At 37.0% G+C, this 12612-nt stretch overlaps 2 protein-coding genes across 4 annotated transcripts in view; one reads left to right on the top strand and one right to left on the bottom strand.

The window, feature by feature from the left end:
• LOC123557756 (uncharacterized) overlaps positions 1–12612 on the top strand; it is a 42781-nt gene that overhangs the window by 16608 nt on the left and 13561 nt on the right. The window lies entirely within an intron of this gene.
• Positions 5855–12438, bottom strand: LOC123557744 (opine dehydrogenase-like). Of its 2 annotated transcripts, XM_045349409.2 has the most exons (3): positions 12237–12438; positions 9684–9809; positions 5855–7644 (listed from the first exon to the last, which is right to left on the bottom strand). In XM_045349409.2, exon 3 carries the CDS (start codon positions 7637–7639, stop codon positions 6407–6409), a length of 1233 nt encoding a protein of 410 aa, XP_045205344.2. In that variant the 5' UTR covers positions 7640–7644; positions 9684–9809; positions 12237–12438; the 3' UTR covers positions 5855–6406. The 2 variants fall into 2 exon arrangements, with proteins under 2 accessions (XP_045205344.2, XP_045205351.2); XM_045349416.2 differs by lacking the exon at positions 9684–9809.

Below are 12612 nucleotides of genomic sequence, written 5' to 3'. Positions count from 1 at the left end.
ATTTTAGGATGTTTCTGCTAGTATTGCAATACTGAGTATTTTCCACTCTGATTGGTACAAATCAACACAAATGCGTTATTTCTTTACTGCTGCTGTATTCTGCACCGAATAGTTACCCTGAAACCAATATTTGATCATCTTAGGTCATTGACGAGGACTTTATGAGATGTAAAATGAATTTAGTTTTAGCATTTTTAAAATGCATCATATGCCGACAAACAACAATGAAATGTATTGAAAATCTTGATTTAAGCAATTTTTAGGAGTTCGAATATAGGCTCGAATCCTTGTTATTGCTGTAATTCACAGCGTCCATAAGGACTTGAGGATGAATCAAACTATGCGGATATATTGCTGGTATGTATGTTCAAATAAAAGTACATATTGCATTGCCGGTGCAATGAAGTATTTCGACCCCCATAGAATAATGACCCCTCGCTCGTCATTATTCTATAGAAAAAGTGACCCCTCGGTCATAATATTATGACCTCCAGATCATAGTACTATGACTCCCCCACGTGAAGTAAACTGAACCGCACGAAGAATATTGACTCCCATAAAAAAACGACCCCCGGTCATTTGGTCAAATTTAGTGATAACTCAAGTATCTAAGGCCTAATTGCTGCATTTTGATGCCCCCACTCGGGGAAGGGGGGCATATAGATTTGCCCATATCCGTCCGTCCGTCCGTCCTTCCGTTTGACCATTAGCCACAGATACCATCACTTGACACAGAATTCAGAGCATTCCGTAACGGGAAAAGGGATTCTATTTCTAGACGCTGTATCTTGGTGTATACATTTTCTTCAGGAAAATAACAATTCATAATACGTTCACAAAACACACCAGTGTCAATAATCCCTGCAAACTTCGGTATGAAGTAATTCTTCATAAGAAAACTGCACAAGAAACTGCTAGCATAGAACTTAGTATTAATAGAAGTTGCAATACTTAGCAGTGGCAGTAAAATACGGTAGCGGCAACAATAGAAAGTAGTAGTAGTAGTAGTAGTAGTGGTAGTGGCAGTTGCAGTAGCAGCAGCACCAGAGGAATAAGTGACAGCAACAAAAGCAGCAGGAGAAGAAGAAGTAGATGTACAAGACGTATTAGTGGAAGCAGGTATAGTAGTATCAGTAGTAGCAGTAGTAGTAGAAGAAGTAGTAGTAGAAGAAGAAGAAGAAGTACATGTAGTAATAGCAATAGAAGTAGCGGCACCACTAGTAGTAGTACAATCAAAATGTTAACTATTGGCAATGGATGGTATTAGTGTTGTAGATCTAGTAAAATTGTCCGTTAGATTTGGTGGGGATCACTTTTTAATACATATTATCGTCGAAAGTCTTTTTAGGAGCCAGTGTTTTACACGGAAAGAGTAATTTTTTTAAATAGAATAATGTCCGGGAATCGATATTGTATGAGAGTTCGAATGTAGTAATTTCGGCAGTGAGTATTTTACATGGAAGGAGTCACTTTTTCTATAGAATAATAACCGGGGTCGTTATTCTATGAGTTTCGAAGGGAGTCATCTTTAGGGAGTCAGTATTTTACTTGGAGGGGTCAGTTTTTTTTTATAGAATAATGACCGGGGAGTCGTTATTTTATAGAGTTTTCAAAGGAAGTCAGTTTTTTATAAGTGGAGTCAATATTTTACAGGAAAGGAGTCACATTTTCTATAGAATAATGACCGGGGGTCGTTATTCTATGGGGGTCGAAATACTTCATTACCGGCAATGTTGCATATACTATCATTTGAACATATGCACAAGCAATATATCCACATGGTTTTATTAATCCTCAAGTCCTTCAGGACGCTGTGAATTACAGCAGTAACAAGGACTCAAACCCATTTTTGGACGTCTGATAAATGCTTGAAATTACGATTTTCAACAGATTTCACCGTTCTTTGCAGTAATATCAAGCATAAACTGCTAAAACTAATTTTATTTTGTATATAACAGAGACTTCATCAATGACCTTAGGAGACCAAATCGTGTCTCATGTGCATCGTTTTGGCGACAAATACAGCAGCATCTAAGCACCAAAATATGTTTCAATTTCGTGATGAGGCGTTTTTTCGACGTATGCCGTCGGCATCCTGAAAATCCACCGGCAATGCAATATGTACTTTTATTTGGACATACATACCAGCAATATAGCCACATAGTTTGATTTATCCTCATGTCCTCCTGGACGCTGTGAATTACAGCAGTAACAAGGATTAGAGCCCATTTTCGAATACATGAAAAAATGCTTGAAATTACGACTTTCAACATATTTCATTGTTCTTCGTCGGCACATATTGCATAAATTGCTAAAACTAAATTCATTTTATATCTCATAAAGGCCTCAACAATGACATTAGATCACCAAATAATGGTTTGAGGGCATAGTTTTGACGCAGAATACAGCAATATCTGACAATCTAAACATTTTCCAAATTACAGATGAGGTCTTATTTGGACGTATGTCGTCGGCATTCTTCAAATCCGCCGGCAATGTTGTATATACTATCATTTGAACATATGAACAAACAATATATCCGCATGGTTTTATTTATCCTCAAGTCCTTCAGGACGCTGTAAATTACAGCAGTAACAAGGATTCGAGGCCATTTTTGAACATCTCAAAAATGCTTAAAATTACGATTTTCAACAGATCTTACCGTTCTTTGCAGTAATATAAAGCATAAACTGCTAAAACTAATTTTATTTTGTATATAATTGAGACTTCATCAATGACCTTAGGAGACCAAATCGTGTCTCATGTGCATCGTTTCGGCACAGAATATAGTAGCATCAAAGCACCAAAATATGTTTCAATGTTGTGATGAGGCGTGCTTTCGACGTATGCCGTCGCCATCCTGAATATCGTTCGGCAATACAATATGTACTTTTATTTGGACATACATACCAGCAATATATCCACATAATTTAATTCATCCTCATGTTCTCCTGGACGCTGTGGATTACAGCAGTAACAAGGATTCGAGCCAATTTTCGGACACCTGAAAAATGCTTGAAATTACGATTTTCAACACATTACATTGGTCTTCGTCGTCACATATTGCGTAAATTGCTAAAACTAAATTCATTTTATATCTCATAAAGGCGATGATTAAATAATGGTTTAGGGGGATCGTTCTGGCGCAAAATACAGCAGTAACTGACCACCAAAACTGTTCCAGATTACAGATGAGGTCTTCTTTGCACGTATGTCGTCGGCATTCTTTAAATCCGCCGGCAATGTTGTATATACTATCATTTGAACATATGAACAGGCAATATATCCACATGGTTTTATTTATCCTCAAGTCCTTCAGGACGCTGTGAATAACAGCAGTAACAAGGATTCGAGCCCATTTTTGGACGTCTGAAAAATGCTTGAAATTACGATTTTCAACAGATTTTGCCCTTCTTCGAAGTAATATCAAGCATAAACTGCTAAAACTAATTTTATTTTGTATATAAAAGAGACTTCATCAATGACCTTAGGAGACCAAATCGTGTCTCATGTGAATCGTTTCGGCGCAGAATACAGCAGCATCTAAGCACCAAAATATGTTTCAATTTTGTGATGAGGCGTTTTTTCGACGTATGCCGTCGGCATCCTGAAAATCGACCGGCAATGCAATATGTACTTTTTTTTGGACATACATACCAGCAATATATCCACATAGTTTGATTCATCCTCAAGTCCTCATGGACGCTGTGAATTACAGCAGTAACAAAGATTCGAGCCCATTTTCGGACACCTAATAATTGCTTAAAATTAAGATTTTCAATACATTTCACTGTTCTTCGTAGACACATTTTGCATACATTGCTGTAAATTAATTCACTTCATATATTATGAAAGTCTCAACGATGACCTAAGTTGCCAAAGTATTGGCTTAAGGGCATCGTTTCGACGCAGAATACAGCAGTAACTGATCACCAAAACGTGTTTCGATTTCGAGATGAGGTCTTTTTTAGACGTATGCCGTCGGCATCCTGAAACACCGTCGGCAATAAAATATATACTATCATTTGGACATACATAGCAGCAATATATCCACATGTATTTATTTATCCTCAAGTCCACTTTGGAGCTGTGATTAACAGCAGTAATAAGAATTCGAGCCCATTTTTGGACACCTGAAAAATGCTTTAAATTACGATTTTCAACATATTACATTGTTCCACGTCGGCACATTATGCATAAATTTCTAAAACAAAAATCATTTTATATCTCATAAAGGCCCTAATGATGACTTCTGATGACCAAATAATTATTGTCTTAATGGCATCGTTTCGGCGCAGAAAACAGCAGTGACCACCAAATCATGTTCCAATTTCGTGATGTGGTATTCTTTGGACGTATGCCGTCGGTATAATTAATATCCGTCGGCAATGAAATATATACTTTTATTTGGACATACATAGCAGCAAGATATCCACCTGGTTTGATTCATCCTCAAGTCATCCTGGAAGCTGAGAATAACAGCAGTAACAAGGATTCGAGCCCATTTCCGTACACCTATAAAATGCTTTAAATTCAGATTTTCCGGACATCGTTTTTTGTCGAAACATTATGCATAAAGTGCTGAAATTAATTTCATTTCGTATCTTATAAAGACCCCAACAATGACCTAAGATGACCAAATATTGGCTTAAGAGCATCATTTCGGTGCAGAATAAAGTATTATAACTGAGTATGAAGACATGTTCTAATTTCGCGATGAGGCCTTCTTTGGACGTATGCCGTCGACATCCTTAATATCCGTCGGCTAATTTGAATGTATTAATATTTTAACATACATACTAGCAGTATATCCACATGTATTATTTCATCCCAAACTCCCACTGGACGCTGTGAATTACAGCAGTAATAAAGATTTGAGCCAATTTCGGACATTAAAAAAACTTTAAAAAATAGGATGCCATTGGTATCCTGAACATCCGCCGACAATATAATATGTAGTACTTTTTGAACAAACATACCAACAATATTACGATATCGTGAAATACATCCTAAAACCTACATAAAAGTTGTGAATAACAGCAGCAAGAGGGCTTGAAGCCCCTTTCCTGAGATATAAAAAGACTTAAACATTATAAAAAGAACATTATAAAAAGAACAGCTTTGAAAATTTTTCTGATAGCCAATAATAAATTGATAAAATTGATTTAATATTGTACTTTGCGCAACTTCCAACTACTGTTGTTACAGCTATAACTTCCAATAGTAGCATCAGTAATATTGTTGTTGTTGCTAAATCTGCCAACAGTAACAGCAGTAATACTGTTGTTACTGCTATAAATTTACAACAGTAATAGCAGTAATACTGTTGCTACTGCTATAACTTCCAGCAGTAGTATCAGTAATACTGCTGTTACTGTTATAACGTTCCGGCAGTAACAACAGTATTACTGCTATTACTGCTACAACGTTATAACAGTAATAGCAGTAATACTTCTGTTACTGCTGTTACTGCTCTACTGCTAACTTCCCGCTGGTTGGATCAACTGGAGACCGTGAAGGCCAGTCCTTGAAAGCATTTTTTTTTGTATTTTTGTTTAACAGCTTTCAGTACTTTGTTTCCATAAAACTTTCCAGTGACTGACTTTTCTGACGGTGTAGAAATGTGCACAACAGTACCCTTTCAGTTAAAGACCCTTTTTGACACTTAGTTCTTTTTGCAATTACTGGTCTACGATCACCTTTTCGCAGCCACTGTCTGTTGTCAACGTGGCTGTGGCTCATTAAAATGTATCCAGGTCTCATCTTCCTGTTAAAAGCTGTGACATTGTGCGATCACCTAACTTTGAAAACTTTTTCAGCGTTTCTATAACACATTTGACCCTATTGGCGAGTTCTCCACGTTGACATGCCAAGAAAAGACGCTATCTCGGACACCGTGTACCTGACGTCTTCATCAATCAGACGTCTTACAGCAGCAATGCTCTTTGACGTCACTGCTGTTCAGGGCTGGCTTTAAGGACTGCCTGACTTTTTTAAATATACGTACACACCTGGAAACAAATATGAAGTATGCAGTTTACTGAGTATCTGCCTTGCAGGTACTTTTAGGTAACAACGTACATTAATGTACGCTCTAATTTCAGATTTTTGCTACATGTTTCGCTTAGCGTGTCTACGCCTTATACAAAACTAAATATCTAAAACGGTACAATAATTTTCAGTAAAACATTGCAGGATTATATAGGAGTCATTCATGTTTCATCGGTGTAAAACACGAGTTTCTTGCATGTGAAATTTCTACGGAAGCGCGCAATTGTCATTTTTAGAATGGCCCTTGTAAAACAGAAGCAGGTGTATTAAATCATTAGATGATAGTTAAACTTGACGTTTACTGTATCTCGATTACAAACGATAACAAAACTTATATGAAATATTTCAGTTGACGTTATGCGAAAAAGCTGACGAACTCCTCGATAGTACGGATGCCATATGTCAGCGGAAGTCTTCCGTTTTCCCGGTCCAGCTTACAAAGCTTTCCGTCTTTCAGATACTCCTTGCCGAGTTTTTCTTGTGCCCACAAGATGATCTCATCAATCACTGGCGTCTCCACGCCAACCATTTCTGCTATTTGACGGATCACTATCAATCCGTAGGGCACATCTTCTCTAACGTACCGATAGGTTAAATCTGGTACATATTTTCCGTCGGATGTTTTTGTTGTAGGATGTAAAAGACCATCATATGCTTTGTTGGTTTTTAAACAAGTGAAAAGTGATCGTTTGTCTGTAATCTGGTCTGTGTAATGATCTAACAGCCATTCTTGCATCGTTGAAACAACCGAAAAATCTTGGTCAGGGACTTTTTTTGTAAGCGCAATGGCTATTTCAATCGACTCATCTGTAACACCATTCATATATTTCACCGCGTCCTCATCAGCACCTTGGTAAAACAGCGGTGATGCATTTAATGGTTTGCCGTCCCAATTTCTCCATCTAGCATACATTATCGGAGGATGAATAGTTGGTATGCAAAGGAATGTGTACTTTAGAATATTTTTCTCTCTGTATAGTTTTGGCTTTTGTCCTAATATGGTTTGAATAATGCTAGCAGGATCCATTTTGAGAGTTTTCTTGTCTTGTCGTAATTTCTCTACCAGTGTGTATCGCACTTCTTCTTTTGTACCGACTACGTCCACTTCTTGTCCATACTTGGATATTCTACATGCCCATGGGAGAGTTTCGACAGACATTACGGTGCATTTTCTATCATTTTCTTTTAGAATAGTCAGCGCTTGATATTCAAATCCCGGCTGACCGGGCATACCAATTACTGGACATGCATCGGGCACGTACGGAGATACGAGATTTAAGTAAGTTTCGTGTGTGTATGCTGGAACACAGATGATCAAAATATCTGACTTTGGAACAACGCTTTTTACATCTCTTGAGACTCTGAATTTGACTTCTCCTGGCTTCTGATAGAGAGATTCACCATCACTAAATTTCACAGTGAAACCCATGCTCTTCATAGTCTCCGTCCATCGTTCAGCCTCGTCTTCGTACACATCAATGACAGTAACATTGGCGTTTTCAACTAATGAAGATAATCCGGCAAGAGTATGGGCACCGTTTCCACCGCCGCAGATAGTCACGTTGACTTTCTCGGAAAATCTCGCCATTTCTCCTGCAAGACACGTAAACTTTTATAAAAAAGATGAGCACATTCGGTTGTTTGTCAGCTGTAGTCATTCAAAATATAATAAGCATATACAATACTAGTTTCTGACCTATAAGAATTTTCTTTTACAACATGATTAGTACATCACTAAGCGAATGTGATATTGCTATTAGTGTTTTGAAATGATATGATGTGGATAGCATTTTATCCATTTGGTACGTAAAGAAACTAACTTATATTAAAGAAGTTGTAAATTTTGTAAAATATTTTTACTTAGAATTTTAATTTCTTCAAAACCTAGTTATGTGTGTTTACGCATAGCTATGAAGTCGAGTCTACTGATAACTAGTGTCGTTTTAGGACATTGACTATCTTAATTTATTCACTGGCACACTATTTGATAGTCATCACACCAATGTTTGAACGTATGTTTATGGAGAGCTAGGCTTTTGTTCATGCGGTATAATTGTACTTCATTTTCATTGCCAAACCAAAACTCACATATAACAAATTTGGTATATATTTCTTTTTTTTCAATGAAAAATTCTACCTTTATTACTTTTAGTCTATTTTAAACAAAAAGGTACTTTCATCAGTTTATGCGGTCTGATACGCCGATTTGTATGCCTTTTTAATGCAGAGTGACAGGCAGCGATTTGTATGTTTTTGATACTTTCGAACTTTTTCCTATTTCTGAAACAATTTATAAATTAATTTTTGAAATGTGCGTATTTTAAATTCATTTTATGTTTTCGGTATAATAAAACAAGTATCACATTGTTTGACGTGGGACAGTACTATGAGCCGCACCATGAGAAAACCAACTTACTGCATTTGCGACCAGCATGGATCAAGACCAGCCTGCGCATCCGCGCAGTCTGGTCAGGATCCATACTGCTCGCTAATGCGGATGCACAGGCTGGTCTGGATCCATGCTGGTCGCAAACGCACTATGTTGGTTTTCTCATGGTGCGGCTCAATTATAATTGTTGTTAAGGTAATATGCGCCACCTAACGATTTTCAACGGACTGTTATGAAATTTTACCAAATTAAAGTTGACGATATTTCCAATTGACTGGTATTTTTTTCCAGTTTTCTGTTATTCTCCATTTTGCATCTGTTAATCTTCAAACATGACCACTAACGTCATTTTTTCAGCAGAGCCTTAAATGACGTACTTGACAGGTTTTTTAAGTAGCGTTTTTATATAAAAAAAAATCGGCAAAAATTCTTATTTTCAAGTTTGTATTAAAATCACCTCTCCAATGATATATAATTTGTCAAGTTTCTTTCGACGTCACATCGGAGGCAAACGATTTATGAACGCAAAACACGCAAAACTGACGTCGAGCTTCACCCAGAGTTTTGCGTAAAGACGCCCATATTTAAGAAACTGCCAGATAGATTTTTGAAAAAAAATTGAACAAGCGTGCAAAATTTCAATCGTTATCGATTCCGTAAAAGAAAAATGGGTGTCATCGTTTTAGATTTCGCTCTATTTACCGCGGCGCTTCCCCTACATCCAGTTAAAATAACGACGTTTTTATACTTATTTCGTAAATTTCCATTAATTTAAATTCAGTCTCTGTTTCTGTTGGCGGATGTAATGAAATAATATCACAATAATGATAAAATCAAGACGTTATTTCATGATATTCTTCAAACAGATGAATGTTTTCGAGAAAATGTTCTATACGAGACAAAGAGACAGATTTTATTATAGACAACAAACAAATTTGCCTAATACCCCAGTCACACATATGGCGTGGATAGCTACGTCTAGCCACGGATAGAAACGCAGTAATCCGCATCTATCCGTACCTGAGTCGTACCTAAAAGTAGTAATCTGTATCAATCCGTACCAACACTTGGTCAAAACGTATTCAAGACTTATCCCAAACTTGCAAGTTTCTCCAACTTTTGAACATGCATAAAAGTTTGAGCGATCCGTAGCCATTTGAGCGTGACTTTAGTCCAACTTGGTTGAAACTTATTCATCCGTAGTTAAACGTACTAAAACATAGTCATCCGTACTGAAACGTACCTTGCCGTATTGATCCGTAGCTGAACGTAGTTATCCGGGGCTGCCCGTACTAAAGCGGAGTCCGACGTAGTCCGACGCCAGCAGCGTACCTGGGCATACGCCTATACGTACAATTCAAATTCGGCACTGTGAAAATGAAAAGGCTCTAAATGCTAAATATGCAATAAAATGTAAAGCCTTAGGAGGTAAGGTGGCTACTTAAAGTTCTTCATTTGAACAATATCATCTTTAAGTTAATGAGATTATCAAATTCTTTTTTGAAATATGAGACTGATTTGTGTTTTTTTTTAATAATCGTGAATATAGTAGAAAAAACAAGTGAATGAAGTATTGCCATGCAATACAAAGTCCCCTATTGGAAGGCACCTAAATTTTTGTACTGGAGTATAACATAATGAACTATTGATGTATAAACAATATTGTACTATATATGTTATAACAAAACAATTGGATTAAAATTTGCATATATAAAAACCTACAGTTGTTTTCATATGGAATTTTTTGGCCAATTATAAAAAAGTTATCATATTTAAAAAATGAAATGATTTTTTTCGGTGTTCATGCGAAATGAACGACAGAATAGGATCGGCAAATCCACGAATCGCTTTTAATTTGCCGATCCTATTCTGTCGTTCATTTCGCATGAACACCGAAAAAAATAGTTTCATTTCTTATATTTACATTATATTTCCTTTCCATTTGTAAACAAGATAATATTATAAATTGCACATATTTTGTGGCGTTTAACATTAAAATCAGCTTCCCGGCCATTCTATTCAAAACACGGAATAACTGCGACGTCATCTAAGGAACGTTTTCCCTGACTATACGCGGACGTCGTCAAAACGGCGGTCGGTTATCACTAAGCAGTGATGACGTAAATTTCGCGGCTTTCCTTTTGCTGTTCATACGAAATGAACGTCATAATTTTCAATGGAAAAGAATAGGGCGAATGTAAATATAAAGTATTTATAGTAACAACAAAGGGAAATTAATTCTTAAAAAACAAAAAAATCTATATAAATTAAGTTCACAAGAAACTCTTTACCAGGTAGAGATAGGTCAAAATACACCTAAAAATTGGATGTAACATGCATGTTGTACCACAGAAAAGTGGTCTCGATTTTTCCCTACGGCCAGTAATAAAAATGTTACAATATAATCTATTTATAGTAAAACAAAGGGATGTAATTCTAAAAACAAGGCTGTCTCATGGTGGTGAACATTTTTGGTGCCAAGTTACATCAAAATCCCTCCATGCATGAAGAAATGCTCGGACAAAGTCATTCTTGAATTTGACATTTGATTTCCAAATGTGACATTGACCTTTAAGCTAGGGTTCTGGGTTTTGCGCATGACACGTCGTCTCATCATGGGGAACATTTATACCATGTAATATTGTAATACCTTGATGCATGACAGAGTCCTGGACCGGACAGGAAAAAAAAACCCTATTGACCTCCAATTGTGACCTTGACCTTTAAGCTAGGGGTCCGGGCTTTTGAGCATGACACGTCGTCTCATCATGGGGAACATTTGTGCCAAGTAATATTAAAATCCCTTCATGAATGGCAGAGTTATGGACCGGACAGGAAAAAAGCCCTGTTGACCTTTGACCCCTAATTGTGACCTTGACCTTTGAGCCAGGGGTCTGGTATTTGCACTTGACACGTCGTCTCATCATGGGGAACATTTGTGCCAAGTGATATTTAAATCCCTAAATGAATGACAGAGTTATGGACCGGACACGAAACAGACCCTTTTCATGCCATGTTAACATTTGACTGGCAAGTGTGATCTTGATTTTTGAGCTAGGGGTCTGAAAGTTGAGCATGACATATCGTCTGATTATGAGGTACGTACATTTGTGCCAAGTAATATTAAAATCCCTTCATGGATGGCAGAATTGTGGACCGGACAGGAAAAAAGCCCTGTTGACCTTTGACCTCAAATTGTGACCTTGACCTTTGAGCTAGGGGTTTTGCGCATGACACGTTGTCTCATCATGGGGAATATTTATGCCAAGTAATATTGAAATCCCTTCATGGATGACAGCGTTATGGACCGGACACGAAATTGCGGACGGACGGACGGACAGACGGACGGAATGACGGACGGAAAAGCGCAGTCTTATAGTCCCCGAAACTGGTTTTCAACCAGTAGGGGACTAAAAACGTAAAAGGTAAGTTTAAATGTCATGGAATCATATAGTACAGCAAACACAGCTGTTCAAATTTCAAATGACATATGTTTTATTGGTAAACCAAGAGAGCAGCAGCAGAACAAAAATTATCAGCCGATGTTGAGAAAGAAAAAAGTTACGCTAAATATAACAACATTGGTGTGATCAGAAAAGTGTCATATTTACAGGGGAAAAGGGCAAAATTACGTCAAATATCAAGACATTTATTTGTAAACATTGCACCCAAGCGCAAAACCTTGCATAAGTCTTTATACTTATGCGACTGTAAAAACAATATAGCTAAAGAATAGGCTTTGCGCCACAGCACTGGCATATTTATTTCTTGAAATGTGAAGCAAAAATCCACTTACCTGTCAAAAATATGTCTGCAAGGTGTATTTTCTGTTTAAATTTCCGCCATTTTTGTTACAGCGATACATTTCGCTCATCCTTACAGCATACCACCATACGTCCTTCCCCCTGGTGATATTGATTTTTCATGTTTGCAATTAAATCTATCAATCTATATCCAAGTCTAGATACGGAAATACCATATAGCAATTTACGCAGTGCAAATACAGTAACTAGAAAAAGGTTACGTTTCGCACGAGAAAACTTAAAATATTTGCAATGTGTGGGTAGATACATGTCAAAATTCGGATGCAGAAGTCATGCATTAAATTAAACATTGACGAAGATTTCAAAAACGATAACAACAAAAATAACTAGTACATCCCTAATGTGTGC

The sequence above is a fragment of the Mercenaria mercenaria genome, chromosome 15 (assembly GCF_021730395.1).
Source record: "Mercenaria mercenaria strain notata chromosome 15, MADL_Memer_1, whole genome shotgun sequence".
In the NCBI taxonomy this organism is placed as follows: domain Eukaryota; kingdom Metazoa; phylum Mollusca; class Bivalvia; order Venerida; family Veneridae; genus Mercenaria; species Mercenaria mercenaria.
The sequence above is the reverse complement of the archived record's forward strand: the minus strand, read 5'-3'. Positions and strand labels throughout refer to the sequence as shown.